General features: G+C 40.7%; 1 protein-coding gene across 2 annotated transcripts in view; it reads right to left on the bottom strand.

Annotated features, from left to right (window-relative positions):
• Positions 1-21982, bottom strand: part of RB1CC1 (RB1 inducible coiled-coil 1) — a 60331-nt gene that overhangs the window by 19876 nt on the left and 18473 nt on the right. For both annotated transcript variants that reach the window (XM_067712341.1, XM_067712340.1), the window contains 13 exons: positions 21748-21867; positions 20627-20753; positions 20287-20457; positions 15484-15686; positions 13394-13820; positions 9507-9677; positions 6709-6893; positions 6356-6542; positions 6190-6271; positions 6006-6067; positions 4653-4756; positions 3807-3933; positions 1819-3719 (listed from right to left, as the gene is read on the bottom strand). In XM_067712341.1, the coding sequence (XP_067568442.1) occupies positions 1819-3719; positions 3807-3933; positions 4653-4756; positions 6006-6067; positions 6190-6271; positions 6356-6542; positions 6709-6893; positions 9507-9677; positions 13394-13820; positions 15484-15686; positions 20287-20457; positions 20627-20753; positions 21748-21818 (3818 nt within the window). In that variant the 5' untranslated portion in view covers positions 21819-21867. Of the gene's footprint in view, positions 1-1818; positions 3720-3806; positions 3934-4652; positions 4757-6005; positions 6068-6189; positions 6272-6355; positions 6543-6708; positions 6894-9506; positions 9678-13393; positions 13821-15483; positions 15687-20286; positions 20458-20626; positions 20754-21747; positions 21868-21982 lie in introns of those variants that run through there.

Below are 21982 nucleotides of genomic sequence, written 5' to 3'. Positions count from 1 at the left end.
GCGTGACCCGAGCCGCCTGTCAGGAAGAGGACACCGTCTCGTCCACGGAGCCAGGACGCCGGGGGGGACACTCTGGTGACGACGTGGTGGACGCGAGGCGGGCCCACACGAGCCCCAGCAGCGCCAGGCGGGCACAGGAGGTGCTTCCCTTCCCTCCATCACAGCCACGGCGAGCCCGGCAGGGAAGCAGACTGGCGGGCCCGGTTTCCAGAGGACGCTGCACAACACGCGGGCCTGGCTCCAGAGCCCAAGGGCAGGACGAGAGCCCGGCAGACAGGGGCGCCCATGATCAGCAGTGAACTCGAGGACGCCCGCCCCGGGGGAGCACCGGCCAACAGAGTATGGGAGAGAGGCCGTCCGTGTGGAAAGGTGAACGAAGAGCCGCGCATCCACTCCAGGGTGGCGGGAACGCTCCAGGGAGGGGAGACGGGGGACAGAGGCCGCGTCGGAGGAGCCTGGCTCCGGCAGGTCAGTGCGGGTGAGAGAGATGCGGGAGCCGCGGGAGGCCAGGGTGCTCGGTGCCGGGCGGCCAGCCGTGCTGCGCCCACCCCAGTGCCAGAGCCTCTCCTGCACCGGATTATTCCCGGAACCCCGTCTGCAACCGGAAATCCGCCAACGAGGAGGACGAGCGTGGAGTCCGGAAGGAGAAGGGCGGCTGGGCCTGCTCCCCGGGGCCGCTCCCGTCGTCCAGGAACACAGTCCCGGGCCGAGCCGCACCCCGAGCCCATCGCTGGGCCCCGCGGGGACGCCCGGAGCCGCCGCGCCGTCGCAGGGGCCCCGCCGGCCGCCAGCCGCGGTGGGCGCGCCCGCGTCTGTCCTCCTGCTGTGTCACCGGTGCCCTCCCGGCCTTCTGCGGTGACTGCCGGTACCTCGGCGTCCCCCAAGCTCTGAGAAGGTTCGAGTATGGCCTAGTTCCTCTGAGAGCCCGCCATCCTTCCAGAACACATAAAGGCTTTCTGTCTTCAAAACAGACGCGGAGGGTGAACTGCGCACCAGGGTATGAACACCACACAGCGGACAGTCGATCACAGGAGGCGGTGTAAAAGTCCCTTTAACCTCCGGCCAGAGGTTAAAATAGCCAATGCAAATATACCTATACATGTGTTCCCTTGGAAAAATTAATGATAGAACCAACCGATAACGTTCTAGAAATTGTTTATTAGGCCACAAACCCCTTCAGATAATTTTAACGAGTGGAAATGCGGAAGCCCAATTTCTCTCAGCCAAGGCAGTAACATCCGGCAGCAACAATAACAACGCAAAAACCCTCACCACTGTATAAACCCAGCATTTAACCTTATCTTTTGAATCACAGAGGAAATAACTGAAATCGTAATATCAAGAAAATAACCACCAGAAAGCTACACAGCACCAACCCGGAAGTTACGAACTGCTGCTCTTTATACATACATACATACAGTATTTTAAAAGAATGAAAATAAGTAACTTTCAAATGAAGAATTTAGGGAAAGAACTACAAACAAACCAAAAGGAAATTTATAACTTAAAAAAGGAATAAGAAGATCCCGAAAACATAGGAAATTTTCAAAAATTATTCCTCTCAAAATCCAAAAGACGAATCCATTTTTAAAAGCCATCCTAATGGATTCACGTAGCCTGTTAATTTTTTTAGATGTCTATGAGAAACACTACTTTCAAAAGTACGTTTTTACTTCATAAAGTATCTCCACTGTTACCGTTACCTAAGGTATTACCTAAGGTAAATGAGTAAATCAAGGCACTGTGATTACGCTCACAATTAAAATCTCCATCACTGAGACTTTAATTTTATGATTATAGACTAAAGTTCATTCTTACCTTTTTGCTATTTGACTCTCAAGATGTTTAATTTTTTCTAACAACTCCTTCTCAACAGCTTCCCTTTCCAAGCTCATTTCTTTACGGGCAGTCTCAACAGCTGCCTCTTTTTCACAATTAAGCCTCTGAATCAGCTGTTCTCGGTCCTGTTCGTGCCACATGACACATTCCTCTTTGTCTTTTTCAAGGTTCCGGATAATAGCTCTGTACTTCTCTTCTTGCCGGGTGATCTTCTCATCTTTTTCTTTCTCAAGAGCACTCAGTTCTGAGTCCAGTTTACTCTGCAGTTCAGCCAATCCTTCTTTCAGGCCCTTTTCTACTTCAGATGCTTGGTGATGCAATGTCGTCACTTTGTTCACCTCGGCCCTAAGCATATCAGATTCTTCTTCATGTCTACTAATTAACTCTGAAATGCACTGATCTTTTTCAATTGTCATTAAAGTTCGTAGTTCGGCCAAGCCCACCTGGTAATTTTCATTATCATCTTGAATCTTTTGCTTTAGTTTACCCATCTCTGTTCTCAAATGTTCTGTCTCTTGTTCGACGAGAGATTTTAAGGTCTCCTTCTGCTGGGCTCTGCTTTCTTCCAGCAAAATTTTTATTTCATCCGTTTCTGCTTCCTTCAGGGCAAGTTCAACCTCTAACTTACACCTCATGTCCGACAAATCAGAAACCTTGAGTTTTAATTCCTGGAGCTGCTGTTCTTTTTCCTGGATGGCTGTGGCATGAGAATCTTGCATCTGCTCGATTCTCTGTTGACTTTCCTTTTCTAATTTCTCCAAACAGACCTCGTGGCCGGTCATGACCTTCTTGAGCTCCTGAGTGTGCCTGACTTGCAGAGTGTCCTCCAAGTCCTTCAGGTGGCTCTGCTCCAGGCACTGGAGCTCTGCCCTCAACAGCTGGAGCTTCTCATCGTTCTCCACGCGGAGCCTCTTTAAGTCTGCTAGCACGGTCTCCCGTGACTGCTTCAGTTCTTCCATCTCGCAGTGTTGCGTATGCATTATACTTTCCATCTCTAACAACTTCTGATCCTTTTCCTTCTGCAGGCAGATGACAGCTTCCTTCTCATGTTTAACCAAAGCAAATTCGTTATCTTTATTTTGTAAAACCTCCTCAAGGCACACCAAGTCTCCTTTCAGCTTTGTGATTTTGTTTTCATTTTCTTCACTCTCCTTTACTAGTGCAGCAAGTTTGCCCTCATATTCACTTTTTAAAGACTGTAGTTCTTTTTGGTGTCTTTCATTTAGTGTTATTTCCAAAGAGCATTTTACTTTTTCAATAATGTTTCTTATTTCTACTGCTGTACACTTTAAAGAATTTGAGAAGTCACACTGTTCCTTCTGCACAAACGTTCGGAAGTGGCAAAGGTCCTCCTTTATGGTTTGTACACTGAGGTGCGAGTCGTGGGCAGTGACACGGCACCTCTCCAGCTGGACGCCGAGAGACGCGTGGTGGCCCGATTGCTCCTGACCTCGGGCACTCGTGTCCTGCATTCGCCTGCTGTCGATGGCATTGATGACTGAGGAGTAAAGGGACTCCACCATCATCTCTGGACTCTGTGGATCACTGATAGGATTGGGAGATGACAAGTTTTCCTCTATTACAAACTCATTCACTGCAGACATGAAATCTGATTCAGGACTTTCTGCTAATGAATCCAAGTCTAACGAAGCCTGGTGAAGAGTCTGTTCTATGTTTGGATGGGGGATAGTTTCAAAATCAAATGTATGTGCATCAATGCTATCCGGAGACAATTCTTCTAAGGGACAGACTGCAGGACACAAGGGGCCCTGCACAGTGAGTGGAGGGGGTGTTCTGGGTGAGGTAGTAGTTGTGATTCCTGTCGTGCTTTCTATCCGGGGTGAGGAAGCCGCCTGTGGGGACGTCTGACTCGCGGATGCCTGGAAAAGAGAGGGACAGGCTTACAGAGCTGCAGCAACACAGGCATTTACGCTAACGGGCGAACCACTGGAAAGAACGGGATTTGCCTTTTGTTCGCTCAGTAGGTCTGTAATGGTCTGTGACATTTCATCCAAACTTTGTGCTGCTTTTACCAAATTATGTAGCGCAAGTACATGCTGGTGCAGAGGGTCAAAGTCACAAAGTAGGGGCGCCCTGAAACAGAGCACAATCGAATTAGATTTCTAATTTCTCAATGAAAAATGGATAACTGCAACCAAATACTATAAACTATGTCAAAAGCAACTCACCATCGTCTTTCAGTCAATACCAGGAATAGTTTAAGCAGACTAAGACATATCATTAAAGGGGGGGGGGAGGAGAGGGTGGGACAAATTGGGAGATCAGGATTGACATAAATACACTACCGTGTGTAAGATAAATAGCTAGTGGGAACCTGCTGTATAGCACAGGGAGCTCAGCTCAGTGCTCTGTGACGACCTAGATGGGTGGGAGGTCCAAGAGGGAGGGGATATAGGTATACATGTGGCTGATTCACTTCACTGTACAACAGAAACTAACACACCACTGTAAAGCAATTATACTCCAATTAAATAAATAAATAAATAAATAAATATATAGTAAATAAAAGTGATAAATCAGAAATCTCTCACAGTATGCAACAATGTCAGATCACTACCAGAAAAGAATTAACTTCATGTAAGGCATTAATTCCCTCCTAGTTTATCTTCTTCGTTTTTTTCTGATCACCTTTATACTCCCCAGAAACTTCCCAGCAGCCACGAGCAGGCAGCTCTCACGATGTGCTCCTCTGCTCCGGCACCCCTCGCGGTGCTGCTGCCCTTCCCACAGCTCCAGAGTAACGAAATCATCACAAGGCAGTAACTAAAGCTAAAAATATGAACTGTATTTACCTGAGGAACGGCTGAACTTCGGAAGGACAAAATGATTGCAGAAACTGTAAATCTTTTAATGAAATATCTGGAAGTTCACAGTCAAACTTTCGAGGCTTCTGTGTCTATATTAAAAAAATAGTAATTTACAAAAAAATATACAGTATAATTTTGTAACTGATTTCTTAGTATAATCAAATTCAATAACCAACAAAAATGCTTCAAATGATCTCCTCACACCTAAGAAACTGAATAAAATAATAAAATGCAAATGAAGGACTATTCAGTGAGGATGGGGAGACCACTTTTCTGAGTCTGAAATAACAGGGACGTGCAAGCTGTTGGTGATCAACTGCCGTGCTCACTCCCCACTTCTCTGTTCTCAGCGTCTTTTCATGGGAATTCTGGCATTCTCGCCAGCATTAAAGGAACCCATTTGTCTCGCTATTACATAGGCTATTGCCAAGTTTCTACCTGACCAACAGCACAGTCGTGAGGACAGCCCCAGCCCTCTGTATCTATTCCTGTCACCTACTAGCGTGCTGTGTTGTTTTAATGCAGTAAAGATCGTTTTTTCTTACGCAAAACTTCCTCCTTGCCCTTTTCTTCACCTTTTCATTACATTTTCCAAAATACAAAGTCTTAGCCAATTTCAGATTCATAAAAAAATTATCTACCATTTCTTTATAAATACTGCCAAGAAATGCACCTTTTAGGATAACTCCAATGGTCTGAGTCATCACTAATGCAGATTTAGAGACGTCAAGACACCCTTCATTAAGCAGGGTTCCTAGATAAAGGAGTGTGGGAAATCCTGCCTATTACAACACTCATTCATAGATACACAAAAGCACATACATTTAAAGTCCTAAGGAATCCTGCAGTACAAACACATGTTTAACAGTTAAGCAGTGTGTCTGAGGAGAAAACAACAAACCTACAGCATTTCCAAAACTTCTTTGATCACGGAATCATATGTTTCATGTAATAAAATTAGTGGTCCCCAGACCACTCTGGTTTAGAAATACAGCAACCTTATTTTTCATGGTTTCAATGAAGATGACCTGATGGGTCACCCTATTCGGATTTGTGCAACATGAATGAGAGGGGAGGGGAGGGGAGGGAAAGGGCGGCAGGGACAGGAGGGGTGGAGACAGATAAGGTGAGGGAGAGAATCTGTTCCCACCCATCTGGACAGTGCAGTAGGACTTCATCGTCCCATGCAGTGAAAACTCCTGACCAAAAACTATGAATTCATCTTAAAGCCAAAAACATTTTGATAAAAAATTTCTGTTTCTGATAAATATCTCTACTTCTGAAATAAAGATCTGAACACACACAGGATTTAGTCATATTAGAAAATAAATTACGTACACAAAAGGATGGGGGCCAGGAGTCCAATCCCCTAAACAGACGATTTCTTAAAAAGGACTTCCCTGTGTAAAGAAATTAACAATACGGTTATTTTACAACTCATCCTATATAATGCTATTCATATCTATGAAATAAAAACAGCATTTTTCTTAAAAAGTATAAGTTATTAATAAAGAACACTTACTAAATAACTTCCCAAAGGATTCCCTTTTTGACTTTTCAGCCTCATATAATCGCTTTCCGTCTTTGACTAAAGCACCAGCCCACTAAGAAAAGGAAAGCCTCTGTTAGTGTCACACGCCAAGTCACTGAGGCTCAGGCACAATCAAAGTACAATCCAACCTGCATACCTCCCTGTAGTGTTTTATGAACATTTTTCTCCTGACAACCTCAACAGCAGCTAAGCAGTACATCTGAGGAACTGTACTCAGAGCTTCAACGATCTTGACTCTCTCTAAGAGCTCTATAACGAGGCGGAGCAAAGCCTGCAACTTCTCTCCATCCTGATCAGCATGAAGCATCACAAAGCAACACCACCTACAGAATGAAATCAAGACACACAAACTCTGTAAACATCATCCAAGCCCATGTCAATCAACCAGTGAAGTATGTCAACATGGGGATAAGATTACGCCATCACTTGGGAGAAATAAAAAAAAATCAACTCTCAACATCCCAAATTAGATACCCTAGAATCACTTACTTCAGTCTGACATGAAGGTTATTTGCTAGTTCTTGTTTGGCAGTGGTGCACTTCTGTTTAATATCCAACAGTTTTCTATGATTTTGCAACATAATCATCAACTGATTTGCATGACTCAGGCACAAATCAGGTAACACAGACGCATCTTTCAAGTTTTCAGCTCTCATCTGATTAGCTAAAAATCCCTTTGGGAGAAAATATTTTAAAGGATATTAACTTTCATGAAAACCATGAGCATTCATTTAAGAGGAAAAGTTTTACGTCAGACATGAACTGTTCTACTTTCAAATAAGATTTTAAAATCTCCTACTTTTCTGAGTGTAGTAGGTGTGTCCATAGCAAAGATTCAGAGTTCTTAAGAAATGTATGCTCATCTAATTCTGTTCCATTTTCGTGCTAGAAAAAAAAAAATGAGACCCAGGAAGCTAAAGCAACATATCCAAGGACACAGCAGGCAAATCAGAACTAGAACCTATGACTGTAAACTCCTGTTACACCACAGTTCAGTCAGAGCACAGGTAAATAAAAACAGGGGCACTGACTTGAAGCCCTGTGAAAACTAACAACAGATTTAATCTAATCAATGATATTCAATAGCATATTATACACTTCCCCCAATAAAAATCCATCGACTTTGCACTACTCCCTGAAAAGTCATTCCCTCCTCTGGTATTTCTGGGCTATTATACACTTTGTTCCACTGATCTGTGCTCATTATCTTTAGAACAATGACTTCTACAGTGTATTTTATTGTTTCATAGGAAGAGTAATTATCACACTTTTTTATTAGCTATCCTTATTTATTTTCACAGGTGAACCTTGCATCTTTCTGTTAGGCAGGGATGGTTTTTAGACTATAGATTAATTCAGACAGATGTGCCAAAGCCAAGAGCAAACACTTAAAAAAAAAAAAGTCCAAAGACATCTTGATGAGACATCTTGCTGATCACTGTATTCACAGGTTTTTTCCCTACTCTACTCACTAGTTACCATGTTATAGAAGTTTTAGGATCTGCACATCCATCTCGCTGTCACACTTGCTACTATAGGTAATTATCCTGGTAGGGCTCAACCACACAACCAACAAAGGACAGCAAGTGTGTCTTCTTACTTTCTGGTAGTTCTCTCTCTCTTTTCTGTTTCATGTTTTTTCTAAATATCATGAAAATATTTAAGTTTAAATGATGTGTGTTAAAAAAAAAGTCGAGATGATTCAATATATGAAAGTAAGATAATTTTAGTAATTATTTTACATCTTATTTTTCTTTCAATATCCTGCATGCTTAACCGTGGCTGTGCTTTTTCTGTAACTTAATCTATTTTTAAAAAGTAACTTACTGCTTTATTCTCTTTTGATAAAATCTTAATAGGTTTTCAATTGCTTTTTACTGAATCCAAGAAAAATATGGCATCAATCCACAATTCATGAAGTACAAGCCCAATGCAGGAGAAATACAAAGAAAGCCACACCTCACCATGTCACAGTCAAACTGTTAAAACCCAAACCAAAGGCAAAGTGCTACAAGTAAATCAGTAACAGCCTAGAATTCTCTATTAAGAGAAAATATCCTTCAGAAACAAAGGATTTTCAAATGACAAAACCTGCATTTGCCCCTGGAAGGAAATACTAAAGGATATTTTAACGTATGATAGACTTTAATACATCAAGGATGTATGTATTCCTTAAAAGGAATACAGCTAATACGTTAAAAAGACAGTATACTATGACCACATTGAGCTTATTCCAAGAATCCAAGGATGGTCCAAGATTCGAAGCAGAACGTACCTTTCTTAATCTGATAAAGGGTTTCTATTAAAACAAGGAGGAAAAACAACCCACTACGAACACTGTAATGGTGAAATGTCGATCATTTTTACAGATCAGGAATTAACCAAGGACACCCAGTATCACATCTATCTTAGCATTACACTGGGAGGGCTCCATTCGGTGCAAACACAAGATAAAGAAATTCAGTTCACAGTAAGGGGGCCGGATCCAAAATCAAGAGACAGAAAAAGAGAATCTGGTAATTACAAGATGAATTCAGTTAGTAAACTATAAAAATGCTATAAATATTTTAAACATGTTTAAAAAGAACACAGCAAGGCTCTATCTACACGCTTTAACTACCTCCCCGATACTACACGTCCTCAGCCACGCACGTGAAATACAACATTTGTACCCATTAAAGTGACCACTCTGACGTTCTAATGAAAGAAGACATTTAGAGGAAAAATGGTGGCAGGGCAAGTTGAACCAGCAAAGCATGTGTGAGCGTCAAGGTTAGAAAAGTGGCCTCTTTTGGCTCCAGGCTGTTCTCACAGAGTGCTCTCGCCAGGGGAGGGGCACACAAAGCAGTCGAGAGTCACAGCCAGTCACCACGTGGAAAACTCCCCTCGATTCCACCACCTTCTGCTGGTCATCAACCTAACCTGGCAACGGGGCTCCTAGAACACTGCATTAAACGAGACCTAAATTTTCTGAGGTTCCCGGCTTCCTCAGGAGGGAGCAGGGGGCTGCTCGGGTGGCGAGCACGGGGCTGTCGCGTGCGCAGGTCTCCCCTGCCGCTCACAGCGTCTCCGGGCCGCCTCCCCGTCACCCTCCGCAGCCTCAGCTCACGTGGTGCTCTCAAACCCGAACGCGAAGAACTGGCCTCCACCTTTACTACGTGGAACCAGTAATACCGTGTGAACAGCATTCATGGGTGAAGTGAAAACACGGTGCACAGCAACTGACATAAAAGACGGGTCTAGAAAACCGCGAATTCCTTTTCCTGAGAGAAGTCTGCGACAAGCACCTGAGCGAGTTCTTTCTGCTCGTTGACGAGTCGGCCGCAGCTGGCGATCATCTGGTCCAGGGCGTACAGCCGGTCCTCCAGCCCCTTGATGGCCTTCATGTTCTGATTATCCAGATTGGCAATAGTCTGACGGCATTCTGCTATAAAGGGCCGAATGATCCGTGGATCAAGCTGAATGACAAGGAAACATGTGCGAATGAAATTTTCTGCAAATAGCTTAAAATGTATTTCACACTATTTTGATACACATCTTTAATGAAAAACAGTAATAGTGAAAAATACAGAAAAGCAAAAGCATGAGACATCAAGGTTATATTTCCACAAGAAGGTTAAGAACAGGGTAGTTATGGTGTTAATAAAACACAATTATTACTGATTATATTGGGATACATAAGTAGGAATCTAGTTCTAGACATTACACTTTTTTTTAAACTTTTTTTTAAAATTAATTAATTTATTTTTGGCTGTGTTGGGTCTTCACTGCTGCGCATGGGCGCTACTCTTTGCTGCGGTGCACGGGCTTCTCATTGCGGTGGCTTCTCTTGTTGTGGAGCACGGGCTTTAGGCGCGCGGGCTTCAGTAGTTGTGGCACGTGGGCTCAGCAGTTGTGGCTCGTGGGCTCTAGAGCGCAGGCTCAGTAGTTGTGGCGCACAGGTTGAGTTGCTCCGCGGCATGTGGGATCTTCCTGGACCAGGGCTCAAACCGTGTCCCCTGCACTGGCAGGCGGATTCTTAACCACTGCGCCACCAGGGAAGCCGCATCACACCTTTCAATTCAAGCCACAATTCATTCAATTCTCAATATCCCACCGAAAATGTTATTTTCAAGGTCTTATGAAGTAGAGCAGAACTAATAACGAAAACACATTCTTAGGTCATTACCTGTCTGATCGATCAACTTCCCCCTAAAACAAAGTAACACCTTCAAACCTCCCTCCCTCCTGGAGAGACCTTTATTCTCAGTCTGGAGCTTCTCAAGGAAGCTGCTTGATCAACTACACTCTCTTACTCTGCAATCTCTCCTGTTCCCGGGCTTTAATTCTCCAAGATTTCTGGGATTTAGGTAATTCAAGGAACCCCCAAAATTCTCTCCACCCTGCTCCACTTTCCCCTGGAAGAACACTGCACACTGGCGTCTTCCGTGCACTGGCTTCCGGCGGGGCTCACAGTGTAGCCCACCTACCCGTGGGAGGGAGACCACCCCTCGCAGCTTCGGGCGTCCCCTCCGCTGGGTCTGGCTCCTCTTCTGTCTCCTCCATAAACAGGCGAGATCCCGCAGGACTCTGTGCTATGGCCCATCCTTACTGTTTCTTACAGGATTTCGAAGGAGGTGAACTCCCCGCGCCTGTCCAACCCTTCATCCTGCCCGCTCACACCTCCACGGGGACATCGGCCGTGATTACTAAGCTGTCCTCTGCTGGAATCCCGAAACGGCTCCCTCGGCACCCAGACGCGTCCCCAAAGCACAGAACAATGAACTGCAGACAAATGCTGTTTCTCTAGCTTCATCTTTGTTCACACGGATTGTCCTGCCAGCTGCTGAAGCCCACCTCAGCCCCCCTGTGAGGAGCCTAGTCAATACCACCTCCTTCGTGTCTTCCCTGATCGCCACAAAGGGACTGTAAATTACTCAGTTTAGGTACAGTGTTAGGTTCACAGACAACATACGAAAGCCGTTAAAAATGAACTGTTATCAAGAATTCAGTGTAGTCAATAAGAAGCTGCATTTCTAACATCACAAAAAAGTTAACACAGCCATTATTTAACACGGGCAGCACCTGCTTCACGCAATATTAACTAAAACTTGTGCATATGTGAACATTTCCTCATTTCCATGGTGAGTCCAATGTGCACACATTTCCAATCCAAAGTATTGACTAGTTATAAATTATGAGGGTGATAAAAGGCTAAAAAAGATGACTAAAATAATCAAAATTTCAACCTGGGCCAAGTTACAGCTATACGTAAAACACAGCAGTGATTTAAGGAAGAAAAAACAAACTCCAAACCATGGCTCCTGGTTCTAATGCTTCTGTATCTCATAATTCACGCAGAGTACAACACAACTACACAGACAAGCATGGAAGAATATTTTAAGATTCACTGAATTCTGTAGGTATGAATTATTGTGAATTTTCGTTATTAAGCCAGAAAAGGACCACTGTTTCTTCTCTCTTGTCATATAAAGTGAATAAAACTTATGGCTTTGCTAGATTTCATTTAAACATGCAAACACAAAGCCAAATGCAAGCCCTTTAAAAAAGTGGTTCTCGTGGCCTAGAGCCCTGTTCTCTGATTCACGTGGAATTATAAAAGATGACGCTTCAATCACCCTATCACAATCACGTGGTTGATTTTCCACAATCACAGATGGAATTTTTAGGCTACTAAAATGTCAACAGTTTGAATAGGAACACTAGTTTTCATTCATTTTTGGCAGTAATCTTTGCACAATATATTCCATGCTTCCCCACCCTGGCAAATGTCTTAATTGAAGCGTTCTTTGACAACAAATAATAAATGGTCAAAATGAAAGAAATGCCTAAAGGATGTCATCAAGGAAATGGGTGTACTGAGAGAACTAAGAATAAACTTTGGAATGCATTCCATTTCTACTGTCCAACAACTTAAACGAGAAAACATGCTGCTATTTTCCAGGCATCCCAGACAGTGTGCTGCCTTTCCCCCAATAACCAACCAAAGATTAATAAGTCTCTTTTCCAAGTCAAAAGTTTACCTTTGAGAAAAGTTTAAGTATTCTGCCCATCATCTTTAGACAACAGCAGCCTTCAAAATACTGTTTCATATGGTCTGCATCACTGACGCATGTGCCTCAACAACCTCCTCTCAGGCCTCAAAGATTTTCTATCCACTTACTGATCAGATCTGAAGAGGTTTATTCCAGATTTATTCCCCAGGTTTAAAAGTTTTTATAAGTGTACTTGGGGGAGAACTTAATCCAAAACACAAGTCACTATGGTTACAAACTAAAAACACAATGTCTAGGTTTTGAATTTTAAAATATCTCAGGCAGATACTGTATCTAAAATTACTTCTTTTAAACCTCAGAGATGAGTTCCCTGGGAGGGGGTGGGGCGCAGGGGGGGGGGTGGCGGGGGGAGTGATGCAAAAGAGGCCCATGGGGGTTTTCTGGGAGGTGGAAAGGTTCAATGTATCTGCCTTTGGATGTTGGTTACTCCAGTGAACTAACCACTCGAGACTTGTGTATTTCATCGAACGTCAATCATTCTCAGTGTAAAAAACTGTTATAAATAAAAACGAAATTATATCATTAATATTTTCCCCCCAAAAGCTTGAAAGTTCTACAGCATCTGTAAATGTGAACGTATGAATCATTATTAAGTTAATGTAAGAAACAGCGATGGCCAAATGTTATCATTTTATCGATTTACTTGTAGAGAATGCTCAGTACTCAAGGCGCAATAATGAAAACCAGCAAGACTGTTCAAGTTTTACCTAGCAGATCAAAGAGCCTAACTGTAGGGACAAATTAGAGGATAGAAGATATTAAAAAGTCCAAGCAATATTACAGGATCAGGAGAAAAAAAATTCAAAGTACCACCACCACCAAGACCATCCCCATTGGAGTGGACACCTCAAGGCTCGGCACTGCATAGAGATTTTACCTATATTACTTCTAATAATCTTCCCAAATTTACTATCAGTTCATAAATAAGGTTATGCATTAAATGATTTGATTTGTCCAAAGTCTTAGATATGGTTATAAAGTTTTATTCCAAGGCTCATTATTTCCGCTATAACATGGTACTACCCCCGCCCCTTCTCCCATTACTGTACAGAAAATATTTAGTACAGGTAACATAATTTCAAGTGGTTAAATGACAAGAAAAATCAGATGACTCTTACCCTGCTCATGGAATCAAAGCACTTCCTGACCAGCGATTCCACGTCATTAGGCCTATCCTGCACATTGATCCAGTCTAACAAAGAAACATTAAAAAAAGGCAGGTCACCGTCTTTAGCATCTACTGCAGCTTCGTCCTGCTGGACAGGACTTGGACAAGGTTCCCTCATTTCTTTTCCACTTTCAGCATCTGTGGTGTCTGGGGCTACATGTTGCACGGACTTGTGAAATGAGGTTAAGGAGGGTTTGTTCATTGTTGCAGGCATATCGGGAGAGAGCACCAGTTCAGTGGAGGTTTTCATATCGGCCTTTTCTGAGCCTTCACATTCAGGCAAGGAATCCAGTCTTCCCAAACATTCCCTGTAACTATGTCTGGTTAGGCACTCCAACAGTGGAATCTTGGCCATGACTGAAACCGCAGTTCCTAAACTTAAAGTACAAAAGACCTGTCAGTAAAATAATGGGACTGCTCTAGTCAGAGGTTAGCATTTTGAAAGAAATAATATGTTATTATCACACACAGAAATCTCACCACCTCACCTCTCTGTTAACACTACATGCATCTAAGTAGTCCATGAGGTGTTCTTTAAAAGAAGACAGAGAGAAGGAGGATGTCGTTCACATGCTGAAACACCCTCTAAAGATAGCAAGTTTACACTAGACACGTGGACACTTGGTTTTTAACAAACCTTAAGGTATAAAAAATTGGAACTTATAAAAAAGATTTACCATAGAAAGTTTAATGTTTGATTAGCTTAAAGATAAAACATTTTTGATATATTGAAAGCAAAGCATAAAATTAAAACTCTTATTAGAGATTAAGGTTAACTCTTGCATTCATCACTCCCTGAAAATAAACAGGTAGATAGATGTATGCTGTCAAAAGAACATGGGAGGGCTTCCCTGGTGGTGCAGTGGTTGAGAATCCGCCTGCCGATGCAGGGGACACGGGTTCGTGCCCCGGTTCGGGAAGATCCCACATGCCGCAGAGCGGCTGGGCCCATGAGCTGTGGCCGCTGAGCCTGCGCGTCCGGAGCCTGTGCTCCGCAACGGGAGAGGCCACGACAGTGAGAGGCCCGCATACCGCAAAAACAAAACAAAAACAAAAACAAACAAAAAAAAACATAGGGAAAAGATGAAATCTTGATGATTTGACTTCTGTAAAAACTATGTAAAATAATTCAGGATCCTACATTAAATTAACATCTGAGAGAACTACCCACCCCCCAAAACAGTTACTTGAAATCTCAGGTTATAAAAATTGTAAATGCTCCTTCCAGTCTTCATTAATCATTCCTTCCTTCCCAAGATGCACCCCATTGTCCACTTAAGGCCAAAACGTTCTAAACATTCATGCCACAAAATAGAGAAACTTCAATTAATAAAGTTCACTTGAAAGAAGAAAAAGAAAATACTTCCCTCCAACTCTAGTTAAATAAAAAGTTTAAGAACCAAAAAAAATGAATACAAAACACTGAAAGCACAAACACACACACAACAAAGGGCTACATTTGTGTGGAATTATTGCCGTATTGTTTTACATTCATTATAGCCCTTTTAAAAAAGAACCAATGGGTATCAGATGGGCTTATATGCAAAGAACCAGAAAAACATCTAAATGAGAACTGGAACACAAAGGTTTTTTTCCATCTCAGCAAGCCTTCATCATATGGCAATATTTAAAAAGAAAAATAGAATTTTCCTTGACTGCCTAATGTTTGAAAACTTTTCCACTCCCATTAGATTGTTACTTCTGCATTTTGCTTTACTTTATTGTAAAACTGGTAGCAAGGCAAGAGACAAAGGTTCCTGGTTTCTAAATGATTTCAAAAGTATTTTGAGTCTTTTACATAAAGAAAATACAAGAAAAAGAAACATGGCAGATTCATAAAATATATGGAGGATAAAACTGTCCATAATTTTAAAAATCTTACAGTCCATAAAAGTCATCATAAAAGTCTCAAAAATATGAACCTCAATTATAATAAATATATGGCCTACTAAGAACGCAATTACTGTTACTAAAACTACTGATAAATTGCAAAGGTATTTTAAACAAACACCTTATTACCCACTTTACTGGCATACATACTGAGTAAGTTTTAACTTGATGTCCTCTACGGATTGCAGGTAATTCGAATAAATACTTTCAAATTTGAAAAGTAGCTTTTGGTAGGAATTTGAACAATCCTCCAGATTGGCCATGATTGCCGCCCAGCCTTGGTGCTGAAGATGTTCATCATGGACCAGACCTTCACAGAAAGAGCAAAGTTTCTTGGCAACTTCATACATCTCCTATATTGGAAAAGAAGAAATAATCGGTAAAAGAAGGTAATGTTAGTGTGCACGTCTGCATATGTGTACTTACATACATGCATGAATGTGCTCTGAACTCATTTCAAAGGAAGCACTGCTACAGGAAAGTTTCCGTTTCTGGTTCCTGCTTGTTGCCGTGATAATGAGGAGGAACTCATTGCTCCTGGGAGTAAATGCAGCTAGAGGTCCACACAGGGCAACGCAGCAACAACCATCAAAAGTAAAACTGTGAACTTGCTATGGTGGAATACTACACAGCAGTGAATACAAACCACTAATACACGTGATTACATGAACGAGTCTCAGGAACGTAATGCTGAGTCCAAGAGGCCAGACACAAAAGAAAACAAACCGTTTTAGGAGTCAGGATATTGGTTAACTTCATGAAAGAAATAATGGGTCCTGAAAGGGAGAAAGCATGAAGTGGGGCTTTTGGGGTGACACCGTATTTTAAAATTTGCGTTCACTTTGTGAAAGTGCACTAAAAATTATGAATGTGTAATTGTGATATGTCCATTTTCAAATATGTTTATCAATAAACAACACTCTATTATTAATTTCACTAGCAGTAAAGACAACAGTCCAAGGTCACCCAAGTAACTGGGAAACTTGACTCTGGAGACCACGCTCTGGATGGTTAAAAGACAAGAGGGCTGGGGACTTCCCTGGCGTCCAGTGGTTAGGACTCTGCACTCCCACTGCTGGGGGCCCAGGTTTGATCCCTGGTGGGGGAACTAAGATCCCACAAACCCAGTGGTGCAGCAAAAAAACAAACAAACAAAAAGACCGAGCCTCTAATTGCTGACGTGATGGACAGTTTGACTGTGGGTCTCTGTCTTGGTTAGAGTAGCTCTGGGTGAATGTTACAAACTGAGAGGTACATTCTTCCCTCCACTTCCCATTCTTCTTTCTCATCACTTTCTTAGCTATTCCTGGACAGTGATCCTTCCAAGCAAACTTAATATCCATTTTATGTAAAACAAAACAAACAAAACAACCAAATTCCCCTCACCCCCCCAAAGCAAAAATGCTTCATCATAGCAATTAACTGTAACTAATTAAGCTAGTGAACAGATAGTAATTAGAATATGATCATGAACATTAAGAATATATCTTTTCATTTGATTATGTTTTATTGTTAATAAACTATGTTCCATTATAAAATAAAATTTTTTTTAAAGATTAAAAAAATAATAAGTTTTTATGTTCTGGAACTTTATAGACTTTTGTTGTTGTTGCTATTGAGAATGCAATTTATTTCCCGTTTCTATTCTAAAGCAGTGCCAATACAGAGAAATAGGAATGATGTTTATCTATTTATCAAACACCCAATCAACCTTACAATTCCTTCCAGTGGGCTTTTATTAAATTCTCTCAAATTTCCCGAATATGCAATCATATCATCTAAAATGGATGTTTTTCACTTCTTTTCCATTAACTTCACCACTTACTTGATTTTTTTTACTTCAGTATATTTCCCAGAAGTTCCAAAAGAATACTGAACAGGTTTATTCTGATTTATGCAAGTGACTCTAGCTTTTCACTTACTTGAAAGCTGATTATCTTTTTATATTTGGTCAAGTCTGTGTTACATTTATTTTGCTCCCTTCTAGGGCTATTTAATTAATTAGGAACAGCTGCTGACTTTTAACACATGCCTCTTCCAGACAACATTAATATGATGCTCTATGTCTTCTCCTGTAAAGTATTAGTGATTGAGGCAATTAATTATATTAATAAATATCCAAATATTGAACCATCCTTGTATCCCTATAACATCTGCTTTTTGCTATTAATATATTAGTCTTCTGATACTCTTCTGGGTTATTATCTATAAGGAAAAAAGTATATTCTATATTTTTAGGATTCAGAGAATTCAATCTAGTCCACAAGATCCTTTTGATTATGAGAGAAATGTATTAAAATCTCCCTTAAAAATTTTTTTGTGGTGAAACACACATAAATTTTACCGTTTTAACACATCTTTAAGTGTATGGCTCAGTACCATGAACTCGTTCACATTGCTGGGCAACCATCACCACCACCCATCTCCAGGATTCTCTCATCATCCCAAACTGGAACTCGGCATCCATTAAACAATTAACTCAACATTCCCCTCACTCCTCGGTCCCTGGTAACATCTATTCTACTGTCCGTCTCTATGAATTTGACTATTTTAGGGACCTCATGTAATTGGAATGATACGCTACTTGTCCTTTCGTGTCTGGCTTATTTCACTTAGTATACTGCCTTCAAGGTTTCTCCATGTTGTAGCTTGTATCACAAATTTCCTTCCTGTTGAAGGCTGAATGATATCCCACTGTATGAATATACCGCATTTTGTGTATACATCCACTGGACATTTGAGCTGTTTCCACCATCTGCTATGAACACTGACGTACGTCATTATATTAAAAGTTCTCCTGGGATTAATATTGTTATCTTTAGCCTGTGTTGATAGGCAAACACAGATGTGGCTTGGCTTTTTCACAAATTAAATCTTTTATTATTAATTTCACTTTTTTCTGTTTAATGCTTTTAACAACCACTATCTACTAGCTCCATGCATATCTTTCTTCTTATACTTTAGCAACCTGTTTTAGCAGTATTTCTTGTGATGGCATAGTTGTTTTCTGTTTTGATCATACCATAAAATTTCTTTTAATAAGAGAAAAGTTGGCTAATTAATAACCAAATACTGGAGGACTGTATTAATCTCACTATTTTATGTTTAGTATTCACTTTATTATTTCTATTATATCCTATCTAGATTTTTGCTAGTTTAATGAAGATAGTATCCATTCCTAGCTCTTCTCTGCTACTCATTATACGCCCTCCTCTTTCCTACTTGACTTAATCCATGCCTGGATTAAACCTTTACAATTCTTTAACTTGTCACCTGGCATCACTAGATACTGCAAAGATTGTTTACTGCTACACTAATCCTCTCTCTCATTTCATCTGTTTGATTTTTAAATCTTTTTATCAAGTTTTATTTGTTCTTTTGATTTTTTACTCTCATCACTTAACAATTATACATCCTATTTGGTTAGCCTATAATTTTTATATCTAATATTACATTTTTCTATTAGCATGTAGTATCTATATTTTTCAATTAAATCAAAACCATTGCTTTTTAAGTGGCATGCAACTGTGTAACCTATCTTTATTAGTTTTATTAATTTATTTACAGACCAATAATCAGAAAACAAATCTCAAGGACTCTATTACATAAATTCAGTTTACAGAGTTTGTCTTTTTAAAAATAATTTTGCTTTCTAAAAATCATTTCCTGACTCTTTAATGTTTATTAAGCATATTCCAGAAAGATGAGGTTATTCTCTTTTTATGTTGTATCCTGTGTGAAAATTGGTATAGTTTCACAAATGTATGTACTACATTAAAACAACCTGCTCTGAAATTTCTTTTAAGAACGCAAATATTACTACTTAATAGTTTATTTCATTAATTTATTTTTATAAAAGGTAAATACTCTTTTTCAGTTGATTCTAAAAGATAACATTTTTTTTTTATGTCTGAAAGCAAAATGTGTCCCACGACTGATAGCTTACAGCCAGTATTACAGTTAAGTACCAGCAAGTCAAAAACAACACAAAAAAACAAAAAATAAACCAAATGGCTGGGAAACAATGCACGGGGGCTGCAAGCAGCAACAGAGGTGTATGTATTAGGAAGAGACTGGGCGCTCCTCCAGGACCTAAATATGGATGTGAGAGAAAAGTCACAATCTTAAGAGTTCTTTAAGCTCTCTGTGCCTATGTCTGTCTACTCAAACATAGGTACTGCACCGATCAAAGCAATGTCCTGAAGTCATTAACTGCACACCATCATCTAGGAAAGAGTAAACAAACCATGTTTAAGACAGTTGTTCCACCCTAAGATTTTGTAACTGTTTGCAAACGTAGGATGACGAATAAAGCACACGCCTGAAATTTAAAATCCAGACAAAGTAATCACAAAATATTTTTTCAAAGTTTGTTATTTTTCATGCTTTTGGCATGTTTCCTCTATAATTTAGACTACTCTGCTATTTAGATTTGAATGCTTTTATTTTTTAATAAATTTATTTATTTTGTATTTATTAATTTTTGGCTGCATTGCGTCTTTGTTGCTGTGCATGGGCTTTCTCTAGTTGCAGCGAGCAGGGGCTACTCTTCGTTGCGTGCACGGGCTTCTCACTGCGGTGGCTTCTCTTGTTGCGGAGCACGGGCTCTAGGCACGTGGGCTTCAGTAGTTGTGGCTCGTAGGCTCTAGAGCTCAGGCTCAGTAGTTGTGGCGCATGGGCTTAGTTGCTCCGTGGCATGTGGGATCTTCCTGGACCAAGGCTCGAACCTGTGTCCCTGGCGTTGGCAGGCGGATTCTTAACCATTGCACCACCAGGGAAGCCCAAGATTTGAATGCTTTTAGAAGCAATCAATTTTTTAGATCATTTGCCAATGCCTAGTTAGCTAATAGTCCACAAAAACATTACCAAGCATGTGAATAAGACATTATTCTGTTAAATAATGCCAATTTTTAATTTTAAACTGTACTAGGTATAAATAAATATCACAATTACCACTGCAAGTTGTGTCCTTGAAGCAACAGTGTGAAAAACTGCAGGCATCATAAGGGACTCTTCAACTTTTATCTCCATGTCATTTTCTGTTGAAAAGGTAGTTTTAGGAATAGCAGGTAGACGTTCCGATAAGATCATTTCCTTGTTAAAAAGAAAAATTGGATTTGTGTCCTATAGAAGTAAAAATTCAAAAAAAAAAGAAGTAAAATGTTACAAATACCGAACGTGCACACTGCCCTCCATACACCAATCAGATACACATTCCTTGCGACCACGAGCCCTGAGCCCCTCCGTGAAGCTGGAGTGCGTCTGCATGGAAGGAAAGGCCCTGAACACCTACCGTCCCGGCACTGTAGGTGCACACTCTCCGGTCTGCAGCCATGCACTCTCCCCCGTTGACCACCAACACCTGGTGCTGAATAGCGATCTTGTACTTGCTGTGGATGGCATGTTTCAGGTCAGCCACACTTTAAAAGAGGGGGGGCAGGGGGCCAAAACATCAGCTATTTACATTTGCCCAATGACAACTTTTTTCATTATCCAAGTGGCACTGTGTAAAAATACCTGACAGATAAATGAATTTCACTCTAAAAATTTCCCCAGAAACAGTAGTAAACACTACAAGCTTCTTGTTTCTGCAGCTGGATTCCATAATCAACCAGCCAATCATAAATAACTAGAAGGTCAACGATCACCCGTGTCCCACACCTAAAAGTGAGCTTATGAAATGCAGGCAGTAGAAACATTTATTTTTGTGATCTTTATATAACGTAGCAAAGGAACATGCTCAAATTAGCATCAGGTCTGTTAAAATCCTCAGAACAAAGAACGTGTGTTAAAATCTCCACATCACATTACACAAAACACATGAAGTCTACACCATATGGAAATCGCTTTCTTTTCCTAATCTTTCAAAAAACCATTCCTTTACAGGTCAAATCAGATTTTATAAAAACTAGAACTTTCAAAAAAATAATTTCATAATTCCATTAAAAAATAAGATTAATTCGAAATTTTATTCTATCATTAACAAACAAAACAAACACTATTGACTTTATTCACATAAAATAATAAAAACAGTGACGAAAAACCACAGGGCTGGTACATGCTGGTTTATGTAGCTATAGCAATAACCCCCTCAGCAGCGCCCTGGGCAACTCAGAAGAACAACTAGCTATGAAAACTTACTTCTATTCGACTGCTTTCGTTTGAAATCAGTATGTTTACTCTGAAAAACACAGTCACGCAAACAGAACAAAGCACAACTTAACAAATTTATCATTAGCGCTTTAGAGGAAGATGACAACTGTATACGTAATATGCTGAGGATAAAAAAGTGAAGACTTGCCATACTGCTACTCTTATTTAATAAAGGAATAGTATTCTCAAAATCAAATCTTTCTTTAACTTTTTAAATGTACAAAATGCAAAACTGATGAGAATCAATGAAACCCAGCTCACGTTTGCACTGTAAGTTCAGTGTCAAATGTCAGGGTGGTTCCAGTGTTCACCAGAAATACATACAACTTCATGATGATTTCTCTGGATTCTGTGAGCTTATACCTCACTCTGATACGATTACTGAAAGAAACAGACAAGAAAAGTGGTCAATTTACAAACGCAAGTACAAAGACAATTATGCTCACATAAGACAGAGCACAGTTATACTACATAAGCAACAAAAAAACGGAATAGG

This window comes from Pseudorca crassidens, chromosome 17, assembly GCF_039906515.1.
Source record: "Pseudorca crassidens isolate mPseCra1 chromosome 17, mPseCra1.hap1, whole genome shotgun sequence".
NCBI classification, from domain to species: domain Eukaryota; kingdom Metazoa; phylum Chordata; class Mammalia; order Artiodactyla; family Delphinidae; genus Pseudorca; species Pseudorca crassidens.
This window is presented reverse-complemented; position numbering and strand designations above follow the sequence as displayed.